This window comes from Hemicordylus capensis, chromosome 5, assembly GCF_027244095.1.
Source record: "Hemicordylus capensis ecotype Gifberg chromosome 5, rHemCap1.1.pri, whole genome shotgun sequence".
NCBI classification, from domain to species: Eukaryota; Metazoa; Chordata; class Lepidosauria; order Squamata; family Cordylidae; genus Hemicordylus; species Hemicordylus capensis.
In genome coordinates, this window is record NC_069661.1 from 209,252,705 (window position 1) to 209,274,811 (window position 22,107).

General features: G+C 42.8%; 2 protein-coding genes across 4 annotated transcripts in view; both read right to left on the reverse strand.

The window, feature by feature from the left end:
* Nucleotides 1-7,839, reverse strand: part of LOC128327820 (sodium-coupled monocarboxylate transporter 1-like) — a 101,715-nt gene extending 93,876 nt beyond the window's left edge. Inside the window, exons 1-2 of the mRNA XM_053257088.1 lie at nt 7,143-7,839; nt 3,208-3,273 (exon numbers count right to left, since the gene is read on the reverse strand). Coding sequence (XP_053113063.1) covers nt 3,208-3,273; nt 7,143-7,511 — 435 coding nt within the window. The 5' untranslated portion in view covers nt 7,512-7,839. The remainder of the gene's footprint in view (nt 1-3,207; nt 3,274-7,142) is intronic.
* A 1,113-nt stretch (nt 7,840-8,952) lies between these two features.
* Nucleotides 8,953-22,107, reverse strand: part of LOC128326839 (sodium-coupled monocarboxylate transporter 1-like) — a 94,091-nt gene continuing 80,936 nt past the window's right edge. For 2 of the 3 annotated variants that reach the window (XM_053254527.1, XM_053254526.1), the window contains exons 12-15: nt 16,013-16,188; nt 13,060-13,163; nt 10,724-10,809; nt 8,953-9,880 (exon numbers count right to left, since the gene is read on the reverse strand). In XM_053254527.1, coding sequence (XP_053110502.1) covers nt 9,827-9,880; nt 10,724-10,809; nt 13,060-13,163; nt 16,013-16,188 — 420 coding nt within the window. In that variant the 3' untranslated portion in view covers nt 8,953-9,826. Of the gene's footprint in view, nt 9,881-10,723; nt 10,810-13,059; nt 13,164-16,012; nt 16,189-16,574; nt 16,640-22,107 lie in introns of those variants that run through there. The other variant, XR_008308310.1, reaches the window with a different exon arrangement.

The window sequence follows — 22,107 nt, forward strand, 5'->3', positions numbered from 1 at the left end:
CCCTTTGTTAGACTGATAGTCGCAGGTTTCATTCTCTCACCTGAGAGACAGATTTTGTTCTCCTCCGTTCCCTTTCCCTATATGACACCAGCAACCAACCATGCAGGTTTTATCTATCTCCCCAATGGGTTTCCCAAATAAACTACTTTATTTGGAACTTTAACTCCATGTCGCCAGACGTTGAGGCTATTCACACGATGGGGCGAAATCGGGCTAGTGGAGGCCAGCCCGATTTCGCCCCATCGTGTGAACCACCGGGCTCGGCTGCGAGCCCGGTGGTTCCTAGGCGGGTAACCCACCTAACTACCCCACCCTAAAACCAGGTTTGCAAATGAGCGCTCCGCAAATCCGGTTTTAAAGATCGTGAGAGCACAGCTCCGTGCCGCAGTTACTCACGAGTAGACCCCCGGAGGGGAGGCGAAAAGCCATCTCCCAGCTCCGGGGATCTCCCCAGTATGCCCTGCATGCTTGCACAGGGCATACTGTAGCTTCCGGAGGCCGCGTGGCCCCCGAGCTCCCCAGCCCCCACCGGCTCCGTCACGGAGCTGGCAATCATGCGGGCGGCCAATCTAGCTACCCAGGGCTCCCTCCCTGCTCGTGTGCGGGGAGAGCAGGCTTAGCTCGCTCTCCCCGCACACTCTCCAAAACCGGGTCTCGCTGATTGTGAGATCCAGCTCATTAATTAGCAGTGATCCCTTACCTGTGCACTTCCACTGAATCTGGGACAGATAAAGAAATCTCCCCCTCTGAGCTCTCTAACAATCAGGACTGAGCTCCATTTCTAATTCAGGCAATTGGCTTCCATCACAACTTTTGAGGGTGGGATGCAGCAACAGAGCCCAGCAACTGGGCAGGCTACATCTGGCCTGGGTTTGTGATCCATTGAGGGCCTGCAACTGGGTCCAGAGTAGGGAATCCCTCATCCTGCCCCTACTTACATGTTGTTTGAGGTAAGGTTCAGAGGGGAGAAAGACTGAGGCAGAGGCCACCCAAGCAGTTGGTCTCTGCCCCATTTTTCTCTCACCATGGGCCAGAGTTTCCTGGGCTATAACCTGACCTCCCCCTGAGAACAGGGTTGTTATGCTGTCACCATCTGGCTACCTGATCGAAGCCTTTTTGTATTTCTCTTAAAGCTGTCTGTTTTAGCAACGTTGTGGCCAGAAAGTGTTCCTGCACCAGGGTGGATTTGATTTAAATCAAACTGATTTAAATCACGATTTAAATCACGATTTAAATCACTAGCAGGGTGGATAAAAATAAAAAAATCCAATTTAAATAAAAATCAGATTTTTTTGATTTAAATCGGATTTTTTTTATTTAAATTGGATTTTTTTGATATTTTTCCACCCTGCTAGTGATTTAAATTGTGATTTAAATCAGTTTGATTTAAATCAAATCCACCATGTCCTGCACCTATTTTTCCATAACCATGTATATGCCTCTTGTTCTCAACACAACATGGTTCCTCTGACCTAAATATGGGGGCAAGGATCATGCACAGCTGATTAAAAACATAGCAATTGTGTTTCCACAATGGGTTCACTGTTAAAAATTATGTATATCTGTACACCTTGGTCAAATTGAAATTTTCAGAAGTTAGCAGTTACATACAAAATTGATGTTTTTAAAATAGATGTGTTAGGCAAACAAATCCTTAAAGTTCTGAAGTTCATACAAATGAACAGCTACACTACTTTTGAGAAAACATGAGGGGGATTTATGTTTTAATACATCTGAATTATATTAAAAACAAACAAGATAGAGAATCACTTCAGGCCTTTGTGGAGGTAACAAGGTACAGTACAGACACAATGCTACTTGGAATTATGGGATCAGGTATCCACTTCTCCCTCGTGTGTGAACATTACTGACTCCTCTCTCTGGGATCAATGTTTGTTTGCTTGTGCTGGTTTTCAATTCTGCAGCCAATTGGCTGTGTTGCTGACTTCTGCAAGTGCACAGAAAGTGCAGTATGAACTAAGGGACTCTGAGATTTGTCGTTCTTAAGAGACCATCTAACATAGGAAATGAACTACTTTCTCTCTTTCAAACAAGTAGTCATAGGCCGAGTTCAGACATAACACAGAACCAACCTGCTCTCCTCTCCATGTTTGGACACTGGGGAGAATGGCCCCTCTGCAATCAGAAAAACGGCAGAAGGGTGGAGTAGTTGGCTGTGTGGGCTTCCTTCTTTCCTGGAGAACAGCCTGCACAACCAATAGCAGCCAGGGCAGGGGAGGAGTTTCCTCCCTCAACTCCAGTTTGGGACAAGACTAACAGTGGTGCCAGCATTCAGATGTAATGACAGCCCTGCCAAACCAGAGGTTGGGACAATTAAACTTAGAGAGAACAGAAGGCAACAAATGGAGTTTGAGGAGGGAAACCATGGGTCCATTTTTTAAACTGCAGTTCACTGCGTTCAGACGTTCGGTTAGCAAAAATGGAGGTGGGACCTCTGGTTTTGTGTTACGTCTGAACCCGGCCACAGAGTTTCAATAAAGAAACATTCCTTGGAGACCTTCAGTAGAGCCTTAAAGACCCATTGTTTTAAATATATAGTTTTAATTTTAAATTTTAATCTGGTTTTAAAATTTTTTATTTTAACTATTTTTTAATGGTTTGTTTATTTTAATGTAATAAAATTGAGCCACTTTAGGAAGGGTAGTATATAAACTGACTAGATAAATAACAAAACAAATAAGTATAGAGAACTAGAGAGTAGCTGTATCTGGGAAAACTCTTCAAAAGCCAGTATTCAATATTTTTTTAAGGTTAACTTTAACTTTTTAAAACTAGTTAACACCTCATATATTTAGCAAGTTAGAGTTAGAAGTTAGCAATTTCTTTAATTTTTTAAAAGTAGTTAAATACCATGACTGGATAGTCCTAAACTTCCTTTTAAAACCCAGGTTTTAATGAGGTAGCAATAAACCGCTGAGGAGAGCAGGAAGGAATTGTGGAAGCGGGAAATAAGGAAGAAGACAGAATCGCCAATTTCTCAACTCTAGATAGCATTACCGTATGTTTTCACTGGGCCAAGACGACAAGCAGTATTCAGATATCAATTTTTGATGGCTCTGCAATAACCACTAGAATCTACTGTATATCTGACGTTATATTTAAACATCACAATGCAACTACAATTTATAACACATAAAATAATATATAAGCTTAAGGATCCTCAATAGCATTCTGTGGTGTACTTGCCGTTTGTATTATAAACATCAATGTCCCAGTCAGACGCACATATTTATTATAGCGAAGCTCCAGATACTGCAGAAGAAGCAAGTTATTTTTAGATTAAAAACAACAACAACAAAGTAACACAATTACACCTAATATGTAGAAATAATTACAGTTGTCCCTCATCAACCGTGAGGGTTCCATTCCTGGAAACCATCATGGTTGGCAAGGCATAGGATTACATTGTAAACAGGGAGTTGGGGAATCACGAGTGCTGAGTGCCTAAAATCCACCAAAAAAGGTTAAAAATCCCCAGCCCCCAGAAATGACCCCATGGCCACCATAAATGACCCTCGAAGCACCAAAAATTACCCATGACCCCCAGAAATGACCCCCTGACCCTGTGGTCCCAGAAGTCCCCCCCCCCCCCAAAGAGCTGACTTTTTTTAAAATGGCGCCAACCACGATAACTCAAGTCACGCTTGGCGGGGGGTGTGACAGTTTGCCAGTTGCGGATACTCAAATCCACGATTTGCAAACTCACAGTTGGCGAGGGACAACTGTACTGACACATCACTTTAGGAAAGGGTTTGACAACCACACGTCCATCCCATGTCACTTCTCCAAACAAACAGCAGCCTCTTTACAGTTGCATTTAGTAAACAAAAAACATGTACACAAACACTAGGCAAACAATCCCAGTTCTCTCAGAGAACATGTAGCTAGACCCTCAAAAGCACCATGCAGACAACTTCTTTTCAGTTATGTGAAGGACTGCCTTTTAAACAAAATATAGTTCTCATATCTGTGTGATCGTTGTGCCCGTTTCCCTAACCATATATTGTAAACCTGGATATTTTTTAATACAACTCAGCATGAGCTATTAAAATGATTATTTTTCTTTCAGCCAATTGGTTTTACTTTCAAAGTGTACAAAATATTCCAATAATATATATTACAGAACACTAGCTCTGCATAGTATCATTTATCAACAGTTGAAAATATGTTCCTAATCATCAGTAGAAATGATTTTATAAACTGCAGGGAGGTGGGGGCCTTGTAGCTTATTAGAGTGGCAAGACTACAAACATACATCAACATGATGTGGCTGTGGATATGAAGACTGACTACATTTGTTGATATTGCAAAACCAGGAATAATTACTCGGAGAGCGTTATAAAATGAAAATCCACACATTTACTTTTCAGAAGTGGTTATACCTCTGGATCACGCAAGTAGTAATTACTTCTGTTCTACATTCCTTAACCATCCCTTAACTGTTGATGAATGATAATATGCCCACCACTCTGGGCTCCTTGGAGGAAGAGCGGGATATAAATGTAATAATAATAATGCTGAGCTAGTGTTCTATAATATATATCAATAATCCCTTAAAGTAAGAGTAAGTTACTCTTACTTTTGTTTGTGTATTCTCCTTCTAATAACAATGGGTTGGTTGCTTTCTATCATATTGTCCTCATTATTATCCTTTACCACATACCATCTTTTCCACATTAACACAAGGGCAGGCCAAGGGCGGTTTTAATATGAAATGACTACAGCATAAAGACAGTGGCAAACATGCAGACTAAATTACTTCTGAGTAAAGGCACTAAAATTAAGTTCTTTAGAGTAATTCCTGCATTAGAGTAAATCAGCTAACGTCTCTTGCAGAAAGAAACAAGCCTTTGTTGCACTCCAGGTGCTTTTCCACATGGGGCTTTTACGGCACTTTTGCATGCTAAGGCTATTTTTGGATTCAGATGCAATTAACCAGAATTCAGTACTGAGACAGCAAGGTACTGTTCATATAGCAAGCAGAATTATTCAGGTTTTATCTTTATGAATTGAGTGTAACTCGGAGCATCTGAGTCCAAAAATATTTGCACTTTCTAAAATGTTTTCCTGGGATACTGTCATTCTGTGGAGTGTGATTCTGATGTGTGGATAGACCCCACGGATAAAGCAGATCAAGATGAGATGGAGATGTGGCTTTGCCAAGTGTCTGCTGACAAGTTACTCATTTCCTGTGCCCTGGAGTCAACTTCCATTCATTCATTTCTATTTTTGCTCTTTAACTTAAAAAATTCTTTCTTCCTGAAAAGCCTGACTCGTCGTTTTTTAAAAATTATTTGTCATGGGTCTTCTGTACAGCTGTCACTTGTCTCTACAGCCAGCTACAAGTTTTTTTTAACATAGAGGTCAATTGAAAATTAGTGGGGAAATGTAAGTTGTGAAGGGCTGGCCATGGAGCTCTGAAACCAGGCACAGTTGTAGCACAGGATAGAGGGACTCTGCATGTTAAATGTTAAGCCAATCAGTCAATCAAATGATTTTTTTTTAAAAAAAAATTTAGACAGGGAGGGTGTTTCACTTTGTTTTTAGCTGACATTCCAGTAGGCTTATGAGATTACCCTGCATTCTCTGTGTGTGTCGGTGTGTCTCCCCCATCAACTTCTCAACGCCTGGACCAATATGAACCAAATCGAGCACAGCTGTAGTGGTACATAAGGATGCCCCAATGGTGTAGTCTGTGGTGATGTCACCCACCCCGATCCAAGATGGTGGATGCATAAACTTTTGCGGCACAAGTGGGCTAACTTGTGAACTGCTTAACCGATTTGAACCAAATTTGCTATAGCTTTAGGGACACGTAGGGATGCCTTAATGGTTTGGTGTGTGATTATGTCATCTTCTCCAATTCAAGATGGCAGCTGCATGAACATCTGAGGCACAAGCAGGCTAATTTGTGGATTGCCTAACCCATTTGAACCAAATTGGGCACAGCTGCAGTGAGTGACACAAAGGAACACCTCAACAGCGTAGTTTGTGATGTTATCCACACCAATTCAAGATGGCGGACACAAACTTTGGAGGCGCAAGTGGACTGCTTAACCAAATTTGAACCAAATTTGCTGCAGCTGTAGGGACACATAGGAGCACCTCAACGGCAAGATTTGTGACAATATCATCCACCCCAATTCAAGATGGCAGACATGTAAACTTCTGAGGTGCAACCAATTTGAACAAATTTGCAAGAACTGAATGGACACATAGGGATGCCCCAATGGTGCAGTTTGTAATGATGGCATCCACCCCAATCCAAGATGGCAGACACATGAACATTTGAGGCACAAGAGATCTAACTTGTGGACCTCGATTTACACCAAATTTTATCCAGATGTAGAGACAGTGAAAGGAAAGTAGGCTGATTAGTTCTTACTAGAACTTGTTTTCTTTCCCCATCTTTCTTCTGCAAGCCTGCCACCTGGTGGCTAATTGCAGTCTTGTGCAAGGGAAATAAAAAAGCAAAAAAGATACCACCCTGTCTAGATTTTTTTATTAAAAATCAATCAACCGATTTAGTACACAGGTCCTGCTATCCTCTGCTACAGCTAAGCCTAGTTTCAGAGCTCCATGGCCCACCCTTCCCAACTTATTTTCCCCCCAATTCCCCATTGACCTCTACAGTTTAAAAAAAAAACTCTTGTAGCAGGCTATAAAGACCTGTGGCAGCCTTGCACAAGACAACAGCAAATTAGTTTTTTAAAAATTGGTTTTTAAAAAGATTAGTCAAATTTGTGTTGTTGTTCTTTAAATAGTAACGGTTTAAAAGAATGCAGGGTATCCACCACACATACCCTTCTGTACCTGTACACTTGAACAGAAAGCAGGTGGGGTGCTTGCCTCCTCTGCAACCCCAAATGGCCCAGAAGGATGGCAGGGAAAGCTTGCAGTGTGAACAATCTGTGCTTAGGGAAACCCTAAGGAATGGTAGCCAAACTTCATAAGACAGAGGAATGTGAACAGCCCTAGTTTTACTCTGAATTATAACGGAAACATTTATTTCTGCTCCGACTACTCCCATCCCAAGTCGTCTGATGTTAGAGCACTTCCTCTCGCACCCTGGAGAGGCTCCGGGAAGGAGACCACCTTAAAAGGCCCCGCCTCGGTCCTACCTCGTAGGCGCTGGTGAGCTGCAGCCGGTAGTAAACGGGTAGGAACACCTCAGCGCTGATCACCACCATGAAGGCATAGGCGAAGGCAAAGAGACCGAACTTGATGCCAAAGGTATAGACCTCGGCCGGAGTCCCCAGCACGGTCACCGCCGACATGAAGCTGGCCGTGAGCGAGAGCGCGACGGGCACACAGCTGAGCGCGCGGCCGGCCATCACAAAGTCCTTGTGAGATTTGTGGACTCCCTTATAGAGGTAGTAAATCCCGATGGTTGCAGAGAAGATCAGCGAGAGCGCGAAGATGAAATAGTCTAAGGAGGTGAATGTTCGCTGGTCGAAAGATCCCAGGCTTTGCGGCGACGGTGGCGGCATGATTAGGGGCGGACAGACTGCCGGGGCGGGAAGGAGCTCTTTCGGGCAGCAGCGTAGCTCCCTGACCCCAAGGCGCGGGTGCGGCTCCCCCGACCAGTCTTGCCCGCTTTGCCGTGCCTGCTCCAGCCGGACCTCCCGTTACCCAGCAGTCCGGCCGTGCCTCAGGCAGCTCTGCTACGCCCGCCGCGCCGTAGGTCGCCCGCCTCAGCCCATGCCGGGACTGAGTCCGCTGCGCTCGCTTTCCCCTACGGCGCTTCGTTGAGCGGCGCTCTAACCGACCGCGGCGTCTTCCGCTCGGCACGCGCCTTGCGCCCCCGCCCCATCCCATCCCAAGCTTCCGTTATTCGAGCTTCGCGCGCTTGGCGGCTGCTGCGCACTCGCCTCCCTCCCTGGACGGGCTGCTTGTCTTCCTCGGCGTCGATCAGCTTTGCTTTTTTCCGGGATGCTCCAAGAACCCTTAAACTGCATCTCAGGCCAACCGACCGAAGCCTCCCCGTTGCAACTCCTGTCCTGCCCCACTGGCACGGCTTGCAAAGCCAAGGAGGCTCCGTGTCTAAGGAGTGCGGCCTCACGTTTCCCAGTGCTACCCCCGTCATTCCCAACGAGAGTAGCAGCTGGAGTGTAAAATCGTGCTCCTTATTGGGCATATGGAGGAACCCCCGCGCCTTTATAAGCCATGCTGGCAGGATTTTAAATGCCACATAAGCAGCAAGCACGCTTCTACCTTAGACAAGCAGCTCGCTTGTATTGTAAAATATATTTTACAATACAAGCGAGCTGCTTGTCTAAAGGTAGAAGCGTGCTTGCTGCTTATGTGGCATTTTAAATCCTATATAAAGGCAAAGGGATTTTGGATTGCATATTTGATCGCAGGAACCACTGGGAATAAAGGGGTTGCTTCCCCTACCCTGTGTCCCAGCCCAGTGTACCCTGCCAGCCCCGCCTCCAAGTTACTATTCTAGCTGTGGCGAAAGAGACAGATACTGGTCAACAACTACAGATAACACCTTCACCAAACCTTCCTTCCCACTGCAGTGCTCTGTGGCTCCCAGAAATAGGGCTGCGGAAAGAAGATAGGATTGACAAAAATCAACTGTTTCCTGTTGCACGTGCAAAACCTTAAGTTTTGCATGTGCAAAACCTTGGGATATGCAACGTTAGCCTGGATGGTGGACGGTAACTGAGCAGGAAAAGAACTGACGTAGAAAGTCGCCTCTCCACTCCACACACGAACCATTTCTCTGATCAAACTTGCAACTTTTCCGGGGCGGGTGAATGTTGGGAGACTCTTATGCATGCCTCAGCCTGCCATGTAATATTTTAGTCCTGAGTTATTTTTCTGCTTTATAAATCGGAGGTTTCGTGGTGTGGTTTTTAAAATATACATAAAGGGTGTAGTAGCAGTTTGCACAGGAAAAGAGAGCAGATTCATTTTGCCAACTACATTTTGGATTATGCTATATTTTATTATTGAGCAACAATCATTGTCAATAGTTTGGTATGTACACAAGTTAGAACATTTATCATTTATATTCACAAGTTCTTTTATACAGAAGTGCCAAACAGTCAAACAAAATCATACTGAATGTGTCTCTAAAAATAGATTGAACTTTTAATATTGGTTTATAGTCAATCTGTTCTAGCTTTACCATAAATTAGGGATGTGCCTGGAACTGTTCCGGGGGTGGCAGGGGTGTTCCCTTAAGGGTGGAGGAGGGTGCACTCACTCCTCCCGCCACATTTCCCCTGCCGTGCTCCCGTTTTAAAGGCCCCCCCCCCCCGGCACGCAATGGATGCACACACGCCCGTACTTCTGGCCAATGAGGGACACGGGGCAGCAGGGAGGAACGCTGCCGCCCCGAGGGGCTTTAAAACCGGCAGGGGAAATGTGGCGGGAAGAGTGAGTGCACCCTGCTCCGCCCTTAAGGGAACACCCCACCACCTCTGGAACACTGAAGTGGCCCCGGTAGCCAAAACGTTTCAGAGGCCTCTATAATGGCCTCTGAAACGTTTTGGGCTCAAGCCTAAATGCTAATTTACACCTAAGTGGGACAGGGATAACTTTCCCAAGTCTACTTATATTTTGGTTACCAAACTGACTAGTTTCAAAATTAGTTTGTTGAAAAAGCACAGCAGTTTCCCATTTTTAAATTTCAAATAATAACCACCAAACACTTCTGGAATTCATACCACTCATTCAGTGCAGTTCAATTAATGTTTTTTTCCCCCAGGAGTGCTCCCCCCCACCCTGCATGTGATCCTCCAAAGTAGAGCACCTCCTACAGCAGTGAAGGTAGCTTCTTGCTCCACCAGCCTTATTGAGGAACTGTACGCTGTGCTCGGCGACGCATTCTTTCATATAGTATTACCTGTGATTAAAATGGTAATAATTTCATACGGATAAGAAAAATAAAGCCTCCAGTGGTTATTTTTTGTTTATAAAAGTACACTCCAATACAAAGTTATGTGCACTTAAGGCCACTGATTTAAATTGGCTTAATTTTAAAGGCTATATGGAAATGTGGCCAAAATGTTCAATCTTGCTTAAATCCAATAAGTTTGATCTGTGTGTGAAGACAGGACTGTAAGTATGGATCAATGTGGGGGGAAAGCAACCCAAAACATCCCAGCATCTATAGTGCCTCTTGTAAGTGTTGGAGATGGAGTTCCAGTGCATCAACCTTTTGCGCCAACTAGCCTAATGACCACTAGGGGCATTGGGAGTAGAGATAGTGGGTAAGGGTCTCCCTAGCTGTTCTAAGTCTTATGATCCCTGATTGGACTCTTCAGGTATTTCCTGTGAGAGTCAGATCCCCTTCCTTTCTTCTTAGAGAGCTGATGGACACATTTCTATCTCTCCCTACCTATTTGTTATGTAGTTCTTAGAGTAAGGATTCAGTCTTTCTTTCCTATCCAAAGTGTACTTCACCAATAAATACTTAATATTTAGTTCAACGAGAATCTCTGTGTGTCTTCTCTAAGTAGTTGCAACAACTAAACTCTGCATTCTACTCTGTAACTGGAGTGGGTAGCTTCTTTAGTGCTCTGCTAATTAAAGGGGGGTAAAAATTACCAACAGTAAGATCATGTCTATGCACATACTGCCCATCTCCTTTTAAGACAGGGGAAGGAAGTGTGGATGAAAGGGTGATGAGCTGATAGTACATGCACACTTGAACAAAGTTTCTGGGAACCTGCAAACGTATACTTACAGCTATAGATTTCAAGTACACAAAGTTAGCCATAAAATCCTCCTTCCCAAAAAGAAGTGTGCGGTCCACATCTTGTTTTAATCCTCCTAGAAGACAGTTTGATCAGCAACATGATTACCTCACAGAATGTAGTTCATAAGGGTGGCTGGTGAAGTCCATGCATTGATATGGCCAGCTCTGTCCACTGTCCAGCAACTTGTGGGTCTGCTCTGGGAACCAGCAGTTCAGCGTTTTCAGTGCTACTCTGGCTAGTTTTGATTTCATATGACAAATTGAGGCATCCCCAAATGACAAGAAAGGTTGTGGTCACAGTAGTTCACTACAGCTGGGGGTGAATATTTAAAATTTAAGAAGGAACCCACTAGGTCACTAAAAGCTCCATTTTGGTTCTGGATCTTTCATAGGCAGGCTATGAACAAACCACGTTTCTTCAGGATGATGATGTTATTTCACCTCTGAGAAAGGTGATAAACACCAATGCAAAAAATGTATGGTTAAGCACCTACATCACTGCAGCCACCATTTGCAAAGTTTTTAGAAATTCTTAGGTTTTCTTTTTTCAGTAAGGTGAAAGATGCACATATGCCCTGCAATTTAAATATTAGGGATGTGCAAAATTGATTTGTACCCAAATCTAGCTGATTCGGGTGATTTTGAGACAAAACAAATCACCCCTGTGGTCTATTGGCTAAATTCGGGTAGAAATCAAATCGCTCCTGAATCGATTTGAATCAGTTCGAGATTAGGATCTCTCCTATTAATTCTCCCAGATTCCCAGCTTTCATTTTTTTAAAAAAGCTAAGCCCTTGTAGAAGTGGAGTTATGGATCAAAATGTGTGGTCACTATTTTTCAAGTGTTTGGATTCTTTGGTGTATAATAACTTTCCCTCAATAAATCCCTATGAGGATTCATTACACACCTTCATTTCTTCTATTCATTTGGACTGTCTTTTTGACAGTGCCTACACCCCTCTTCCACCCGCAAGGCCGTGGGGTACTACTCAGTTTATGTTCTAGGATTTTTTTTCAAGTGTTTAGGCTCTTTGGTGTCTAATAATCTTTCCTCATAATGAATCCCTATAAGGATTAATTACACACCAAAGAGTTTAAATACCTCAGCAATTCCTAAAATATAAACTGAGCACCCAGTGGCTTGTGGGGGAGTTGGAACATGGGATGCCACTAATTCCCACCCCCACCTTCCAAGCAGTGGGGTCAAAATGAACAGAAGAAATGAAGGTGTGCAATGAAGACACCAAAGAATCTAAACACTTCAAAAATACCTAAAAAATAAACTGAGTACCCCAGTGTGTGTGTGGGGTGGGGGGGGGTGTAGTTGACAGTTGGCACTGTCCAATGATAGTCAAAATAAACAGAAGAAACAAAGGCGTATAATGAATCCTCATTGGGATTCATTATGAGGAAAGGTTATTAGACACCAAAGAATCTAAATACGTCAATATTCCTAAAAATTTAAGTGAGTAACCCACTGCCTTGCAGGTGGGGGGTGGGGTGTACTTGGCAAATGGCAGTTGACAGTTGGCACTGTCCAGTGACAGTCAAAATGGACAAGAAATGAAGGTGTGCAATGAATCCTCATAGGGATTCAATATGAGGAAAAGTTATTTATTTATTTATTTATTTATTTAGGACCTTATTAAGTGGTCCAAATCCGAAATGAATCAAAGCAAATACAAATTGAATCTGGGGTGATTTGGAGGGGGTAGATTTGGATACAAAACAAATCAGGGGTGATTTGTATTGGGCACAAATCGAATCAAAAAAATGATTTGTGCACATCCCTATTAATTATCGCTTTAAAAACAGGATTACTAGTCTGTTATGATTCAGCCAATGATCTGTTCACATAAGCAGGCTTTTATATGCACAGCTGTTGCAAAAATAAATTTGTGTCTGGTTGTGTATTAAACACAGATCATGATGCTCATAGGGCCAAACTGCCCACCTATTTTGGTGCAGATAAGCATGCCCTCTGGATGTTGCACTGCTTGGTTGTGCACTACTACACCTGGATCAGGGTTAGGTGTTGAACAGGGCTTCTTTCTCCATATGTATTGCTACAGAAAAGGGCTGAAGCAAGTTGGGCACGGATTCCTTATTATGATAATGACTGGGTGCAGCCATTTTTTAAGGCTTACATGTAAAGTAAAAGATTATAGAAGAACTTAAGATTCAGCCTTCTGAATACATGAGACCCTTTCACACTGCTTATCTACAGCACATGTGTTGCTATATTAAGCATATAGAGTAGAAATCCACATTTGAATGTTCAAAGAATGAATTTCTACCTTAAAGTTAAAACTAGAAAACATTACCTGTTGATAGGCTCACAAGAGTTCCCACAATAAACGTGACCAAAGTTCCTAATGTGCTGAAATATAGATATGAGAGGGAGTACCAATGATCTTCAAAATCTGGTCTGAAAGGAAGGGAGGAAATGGTTATTATTTCTTCCTAGATTTTACACAGAAATCCACAAACCATTTAAAAATATACTATAACCTAAACTTTAAAAGAAGAAAAGAAAGAAATGGGAGCAAATCAGCCTGTCCATGAAGATGTTCTACACCTCCACAGTATTTTTTAATTTATTTTATTTTATTTAACATAGTTTTATACCACCCAAAACTTACATCTCTGGGTGCTTTACAACCAGATAAAAACAAAGGTAAAACATTAGTTAAAGACAAAAACAAGAAATTTAAAACACTGTAATTTTTTAAAAAAATTTAAAACTATATTCTAAAAACAACATTAAGACAATTAGAACACTATCAGTTAAAAGCTTGGGTGAACAGATGTGTCTTTAAAGACTTTTTAAAAATTGTCAGAGATGGGGAGGCTCTTATTTAACTAGGGAGTGCATTCCAAAGCCTCGGGGCAGCAACGGAGAAGGCCCATCCCTGAGTAGCCGCCAGACGAGCCGGTGGCAAAAGCAGACGGACCTCTCCTGATGAACTCAATGGGCAGTGGGGTTCATGATGAAGAAGATGTTCTCTTAAATACCCAGGGCCCAAGCTGTTTAGGGCTTTATAAGTTATGACCAGCACCTTGTATTTTGCCCAGAAACATATCGGCAGCCAGTGTAACTCCTTCAATACAGGGAGTAATATGGTCTCTCCTAGATGACCCAGAGACGAGCCTGGCTGTCACATTCTGGACCAACTGTCATTTCCGGACTATGTACAAGGGCAGCCCCACATAGAGCGCATTGCAGTAATCCAGTCTGGAGGTTACCAGCCGATGTACCATGTTTTGAGGTCATCTATCTCAAGAAACGGGCGCAGCTGGAGTATCAGCCGAAGCTGATAGAAGACAACTCTGGCCACTGCCTCAACCTGGGACACCAGGGAGAGACTTGGATCCAGAAGCACCCCTAGACTGCATACCGGATCCTTCTGGGGAAGTGTGACCCCATCCAGAACAGGCAGATCAAGATAGTCTCTCAAGTTTTGACCCCGCACAATGAGTACCTCTGTCTTATCCGGATTCAGTCTCAGTTTGTTATCTCTCATCCAGCCCATTACCGCCTCCAGACAGGCATTTAGGGAGGTTATGCCCTCTCCCGATGATGCTGACATGGAGAAATAGATTTGGGTGTCATCAGCATACTGACAGCACCCAGCACCAAATCTCATGATGACGGGATAACTTGTATTAGGTATAATATATAAGAACTTATATTAGGTAAGTCACAGAGATGCTCTTCATGGGGTAATTAATGGCTGGGATCAACAGAAGCATTAAAGTGGTAAGCCTCTCTGAACAATACACTTTTATTTGAAGTTGTTATAGACATTTGCTGAATGAGATTTGAAAGTAGATATTATAGAAGGTTCTTGCCCACAGGGGAAGTGTGTTGCTAGTTAATATTGCACTTATACTACATGTGTGAACCCTATATTTTTGTTCCCCTTCCAGCTAATTGTAGAAAAGCTGTATCTCAGCCATACTCATGTTAAAGCATCCTGATTTCTCACAATGGAATGTGGAAGCTTAGTTTTCCTGTAAGGAAGATTGTCATATAGTGCTCAAGGGAATGCAAGTGGCTTGAGCATGGCTTGCACCCCTGTGCACTTGTAATCACCGCCAATGGGGCTATGCTGCAGGGCAGCCCTACTCCGTCCTAAGGGCTCTGTGCACACAGGTCCGTGATGCAACACCCATTCTCTCCAATGGCCGTTGTATCACCCAACTGTATGCTCTGCCAAAACGCACTGTTTTGAATGCATTAGGGTATGATCAGCTGCTCCAGTGCAGCCTCGCTATTGTCCCAGGACCATTGCTCACAGGTAATTTAGCTTCCTTTAAAATGCAGGAGTGCTGGATATGAATACCTACTTCCCAGGCGCCAAAACATAATATCCTACCAACATGACCATTCCTGCTTGCCCAAAATGGAGGCACAGCCTCCTAGAACAAGCTTCCCTTTACACTGCAGTCTGCGTGGACAAAGATGAAAGCTAAATATCAAAATGGAGATAGGACTGCTTGGCAGCATACCTGCCATCAGCTTGGGCTGGTGTGCCAGTTGCATCCTCTCTTTGGGCAGAGCTCATTTGGCCATAGGTACCAAGCTCTGGTAACTCCCACATTAGGCTACTGCAATCTGTTATACGGGGATGCCTTTGAAGACTGTTAGTGCAAAATGCAGCTTCAAGATTACTAACTGGGACCAACCTGTAGAAGCACAACTTGCCAATTGTAAAACAGCTTCATTGGTTCTCTTGAACAGCCTGGGTCCAACATACCTGAAGGACTGTCCGCCTCCACATGCTAATATAACCATAGGCCCTTTTCTAAGTGCCCTGTCTTCAAAAATGTGAGGCAGACAGTGACCAGGAAAAAAAAACTTTCAGTCACAGAGCTCCACATGCAGAGTCCCCTCCCTAGAATGGCTCACCTTCTGCCTGTTCCAATGTCTTTTCACCATAAGATGAAGGCCTTTTAAATTTTCCCAGATTTTTAAGTCTCTTTAATCAGTCTTTTTTACATTGCAGCTGTGTTATGAGATACCGTATTGCTCATTGCATTTAATGTTACAGAACTAAAACATAATTACTTTTTTATGATTTTATGTAAGTTTCCTTGGGCATCAAAAGATAAACGCAATGAAATACAATGAAATAAGTAAATATCCACAATGAAATAAAATTAAAACAAGGCTGTTGATGGCACATTACTCAAGTAAATACAATACTGCTAATTCTTAGAACTAATCTAGACCCACATTCAATACCTAACATATGATTCATTTGTTGTGCATACCTTGGAAGAGTTGGGGGTTTTGCAATAGTAGTGACCACAGTCCAATTGGATTGATGACAGTCTGCTGTTGAAAGGTGTAATGGCTTAGTTCTGTGAGCAGATGGAGGATATATCAGAGAACCAATTCCAACCCATGATGAAACAATGATTCCACAAACAAAACCTGAAAATGCACCCTGATAAACAAAAAGGTACATACACTGTAAGCATATAAATAACCAGAGAGACAAATCATTTTAACAACTTAAGGTCCAAGTGTTCACCTTTGAAAGAATCTTACCACCATCGTTAGTTTGCTCATTTTATAAATTCCTTTGTCTCAGTCCAGTGGTCTGTTGAAGCTGAGGGAGCCCAGACACTGGCAGTGGTTCACCATTCTTTACAATGAAAGCCCACATGCACATATTGAGAAGATGGCACATACAAAACTGTATCTGTGTATGCATGGATCTCAGCATGAGGAAGGCTGTTTTGTAAGTGACAATGTGAGCAGCTTTGAGCTAGAACAGCAAGAACTTTTAAACGGAAATGTTATTTTAATAGAAGACAACATTGGCCTTACCATGATAGGTTCACTCTGGAGGGACTGGGTGTCTGCAGAAAAGTTAACTCTCTTCCCATCACTCACTGCAGAAAAAGAGGGCCATTCAAATGCACAGGATCCTGTGACAGGTGGCCACTTCCAAGTTTTAAATATGACACAGCTGCTCAAAGAACATGGGCTTGAACACGTAGTGGCTCAAATAGTAATGATAACAAGAATAAATGTATCTAATAAGCCCAAAGTACAATCAATCAGAAAACAAGCAAGAAAAAAGGGAAGACAGAATGGGAATCCCCAGGACATAAGGGTCTGGGAGTTGGAAACAATTTCCACTGATGAGAAATTAAATTTTAAATTGCTTTTAAATGTTTCTGTTTTTAATGGTTTTAAATTTGTTTTTATTGTTTTAAGCTAATTGTTTTAAATGATTGTTAGTTTTTTGTTTTGTTGTGTACCACCTAGAGCATTTGGATGGGGCAGTATAAAATTGTAATTAAAAATAAATAATTGGGTACATAGAACACTCTCAATTCATTGTAGGGAAAGAACCTGTTATGGTAAGTTCAATGTTCTTTTCCCCACAACCGCAAAAGAAGGTATCTGCAGACAAGGAAGTCCCACAGTGGTGACTGATTGTGGGGTGAATTTAAAAAAAATGTTCTTCAGTTATGTGTGCACCACTTGTGAAAGACCTGCCTTTAGCATCTGAAAAGGCAAACACACTCAACCTGTGATGAAGGATAAGGGGAGCAATGGATGACCAGGCAGCTGTTCTGTAGCTCTCAGACAAGGCAGTATTAGAACTGACAGCTACTGAAATTGTGGTATAACAAGTGGTGTGTGCCGTAATGCCTCTATAAACAGTCTTGTATACTAGAGAAATGCAGGGAAATCTACTTGGAGACAGCTGCCTTGGAAACCTTCCTGCCTAGACTGGCCAAGTGGAAGGAGACAAACATGGAAACAGAGAAATAAAAGCCCTTGGTGAGACACAAGTACATCTTGAGTGCTCCCCTGTCTGGGATGATGGACAGAATGAGGGAAACATAGGCTGCTTACTTGTGACCCTTGATCCTTGAGTGATCTTCGTGTATTCACAGTAAATGGGTTTGCCCCTGCACAGTAAACCATTCCAGGAATATTACAAGCTCCTCACGTGGAAACCATTTTGGGGCCAATCTGCTGGGGACAGGAAGAAAGTGCTGAGGTGCCCTCTGCTTCTTGTGCTGGGAATTGCCTCCTGTACCTTTGATTCTCCTGTCTACCCAGTCACCAAAATTAATTAATTATTATTATTTTTATTTATTTAACATATTTTAATACCGCCCAAAACTTACGTCTCTGGGTGGTTTACAAGATTTAAAAAGTAAAACATTAATTAAAAACAAAAACAAGAAATTTAAAACACAATTTAAAATTTTAAAACAATATTCTAAAAACAAAGTTGTGACTGAACATGTACTGGATAGGCAAAGGACAGGTGCATTGCCAATTTCTGCCAAGAAAAACAGGTTGCTCACCTGTAACTGATGATCTGGAGGTGATCCGTTGTATTCACAACATTGGGTTTTGCGCCTGAAGCTGCAGCTATTGGTTCGAACGGTTGTTGAGTCATTGCCTGCAGCACCAAGGTTAAATCCCACTGTTGTTGTGGGCGCCGAATCGGTGGAAACAAATTATTTAAGCCCTTGAGGAATTTCTTACACTCCAGATGGGAAAACACCAGATCCTTACCGCATGTTATCGGAGGAGGTCTTTTTTCAGTTACCACCAGCACGTCTGGTGACAACTTAGAGGAGGGCCGTCTCTGTAGCCGCTCCTGGGCAGTGGAATGCATTCCCGTCAGAAATCCATAATCTGAGTTCATTATTGAGCCCCTGGTGGCGCAGTGGTAAAACTGCCGCCCTGTAACCAGAAGGTTACAAGTTCGACCAGGGGCTCAAGGTTGACTCAGCCTTCCATCCTTCCGAGGTCGGTAAAATGAGTACCCAGAATGTTGGGGGCAATATGCTAAAATCATTGTAAACCGCTTAGAGAGCTCCGGCTATAGAGCGGTATATACATGTAAGTGCTATTGCTGTTGCTATTATTGGCCTTCAGGAGAACCCTTAAAACCTATCTGTTTGGCCTGGCCATCCAGGGTTTTTAAATTGTAAATGTTTGGCCTGGTTTTCCAGGGTATTTTTAAAAACTGTTTTAAATGCTGTAATTGTTAATTGTTTTATGTTTGTATAGTTTCTGATTTTAACTGTTAATTGATTTTAGTTGTTTTTATTTTAATGTAAACCACCCTGAGCCACTTTTAGAAGGGCGATATAGAAATCAAATCAAATCAAATCAAATCAATCAATCAATAAAAATATCTGTGTGCCTGCACAAGATTATCCAAGCATCACATGCAGTCTGAATGCAATACAACAGATGTGTCGTTTCCTGTTTTTTTCCTGCAACCAGATTACAATACAAATCAGAACAAATTTTCCTTCTGCGTGTGCATGAGGGAGGGGGAAATCCTAGGGCTGACCTCGCTCACTACGGAAATAGCTTTGGGGCCTATCTGCTACGGACAGGAAGGAAGTGCTGAAGACCGTCACTTGCAGGGGAAAATGCTTCCTGTAGCTGTGCTCCTCCAGCCAGAAGTCCTGTCTGAGCATGTGTGGGATAGAACAGGACAGGGATGTTGCCAATTAGTGCTAGTCAGCACTTTCTTCCTGCCCTCAGCATACTGGCCCCCAAATGCTTTTAAAATGGCTCCCAGGTATAAGCGAGGAAGGTGATGGGTAAAATGCCCAACAGGTGAAGGTGGGCTTAAAATGGCTGCCAGGTAAAGCAATTAGTGCCAGTCATTTTCACGATTAAGAGAAGAAAGAAGTGGGGTCCCCCAAGGATCAGTATTGAGACTGGTGCTTTTCAGTTTGTTCATAAATAATATGATTTAGGGATAAACAGCAAGGTGGCCAGGTTTGCAAATACAAAGCTATTCAGGATGGTGAAAACAAAAAGATTTTAAAGAGCTCCAGAAGGATCTCCAAAAGTGGGTGCATGGACAATAAAATGACCAATGTAGTTCAGTTAAAATAAACGTAAAATTATGCATATTGGGGCAAAAAAGACAAAAAAGTTCATACACACTGTTGGGACCTGAGCTTGGGGTCATGGTAGGAAGCTCAATGAAAACATCAACCTGATGTGTAGCAGCTGTGAAAAAAACTCCATACTTGTAACAATTAGGAAATGGATTGCAAATGAACCTGCTAATATTAGAATGCTCTTACTCAAATCTATGGTGTGGTAGGGATGTGCATGGACTTGTTCTCCCAGTTCAGCTCAAATCTGGTCCAGATTTGAGCTGCCCCGGGCAGCTCAGGCTTGATCGAACTGGACCCTCTGGGTCCGGCTGGCAAGCCGGCTTGTGAGCCGGCTCAAGGGGTATACTTGTAAAGGGGAATCTGCCAATTCCCCTTTATAAGTAAAGGGCTTTCCAGAAACTAAATGTGGGGTGGGTGGAGGAGGAAAAAACTTTTTTAAAGGTGGCAGTGGGGATGGTGGAGGCAGCCACAGCTCACGTGCGGGGTTTTCGAACCTGGCTTTGCTTAACTCAAACCAGCTCCACTCTTTATCGGGCCAGACCGGTTTGAGTGCAAGCCTTTGAGCTGAGCTGGCTCTTCAAGCCTGGCTTGATTCAAGTCGGCTTGCACACCCCTCGGGTATGGCCACATTTGGAATATTGTCTACAGTTCTGGCATCTGCATCTCAAAAAGCGTATTATAGAGCTGGAAAAGATGTAGAAGAGGACAATCAAAATGATCAGGGAGCTGGAGCACCTTCCTTACAAGGAAGGACTACAGTACATAGAAACATACAGGTGAAACTCGAAAAATTAGAATATCGTGCAAAAGTCCATTAATTTCAGTAATGCAAATTAAAAAGTGAAACTGATATATGAGACAGATGCATTACATGCAAAGTGAGATAAGTCAAGCCTTAATTTGTTATAATTGTGATGATCATGGCGTACAGCTCATGAAAACCCCAAATCCACAATCCCAGAAAATTAGAATATTACATGGAACCAAGAAGACAAGGATTGAAGAATAGAACAATATCAGACCTCTGAAAAGTATAAGCATGCATATGTATTCAGTACTTGGTTTGGGCCCCTTTTGCAGCAATTACTGCCTCAATGCGGCGTGGCATGGATGCTATCAGCCTGTGGCACTGATGAGGTATTATGGAAGACCAGGATGCTTCATTAGCGGCCTTCAGCAATTCTGCATTGTTTGGTCTCATGTCTCTCATCCTTCTCTTGGCAATGCCCCATAGATTCTCTATGGGGTCAGGTCAGGCGAGTTTGCTGGCCAATCAAGCACAGTACACTGTATACTTTTCAGAGGTCCGATATTGTTCTATTCTTCAATCCTTGTCTTCTTGGTTCCATGTAATATTCTAATTTTCTGGGATTGTGGATTTGGGGTTTTCATGAGCTGTACGCCATGATCATCACAATTATAACAAATTAAGGCTTGACTTATCTCGCTTTGCATGTAATGCGTCTGTCTCATATATCAGTTTCACCTTTTAATTTGCATTACTGAAATTAATGGACTTTTGCACGATATTCTGATTTTCCGAGTTTCACCTGTAGGCAGCTGCCATATACTGAGTCAGACCATAAGTCCATCTAGTGTTTTATACAGACTGGCAGCAGCTTCTCCAAGGTTGCAGGCAGGAGTCTCTCTTAGCCCTATCTTGGAGATGTCAGGGAGAGAACTTGGAACCTAGATTCTTTTCCCAGAGTGGCTCCATCCCCGAATATCTTATGGTGCTCACACATCAAGGCTCCCATTCATATGCAACCAGGGTAGAACCTGCTTAGCTAAGGGGACAAGTCATGCTTGCTACCACAAGACCAGCTCTCCTCTCATTTGGGTTTGTTTGTTTGTTTGTTTTAGTTTAGAAAAAAGTGACTAACAAGGAAAGAAGTCACTAACATGGAACAAGATTAGTCCTTGTGCAGACAAAAGATAAACAAACCTCAGGAACTCTGAACATTAAAAGTGCAAGTGATCTGCTGAAGCCTTGAAAATTGGAGCAAGACCAGACCAGCACTGGGAATGGCTACCTCCCATGAGATCCTGAGAAAGCTGGAATTTGCATGGCCCTATCTTTACAGAGTGAGTGGGAAATACAACCCTTCTGGGGATACTCCTCATTGTGTGAGAGAGAGAAAACTGTATTTCACCAGTTTGTCTTGGTCCTTACATTTCTTCTCAGAACTCTTCTCAAAAATATATGAGACATCACTTTGGCTTATTCATGAAGTTCCTGTACTTTAATATTGAAGTTCACTATTGCTGGGCACCAAACAGTATACCTAGAGTTTACAGTGTATTAATTAAAAATATAGTTATGGTCTGTAATGGTCCAGACCAGGGTTTCTCAATGTTTTTGGAGTCATGGACAGGCACATTCTTCGTGTACAGTTTCCTGGACCAGCAGTTATTATAGGGGTCACTCCCCCCCAACCCCAGGCCCCCCCAAACAATTTTGG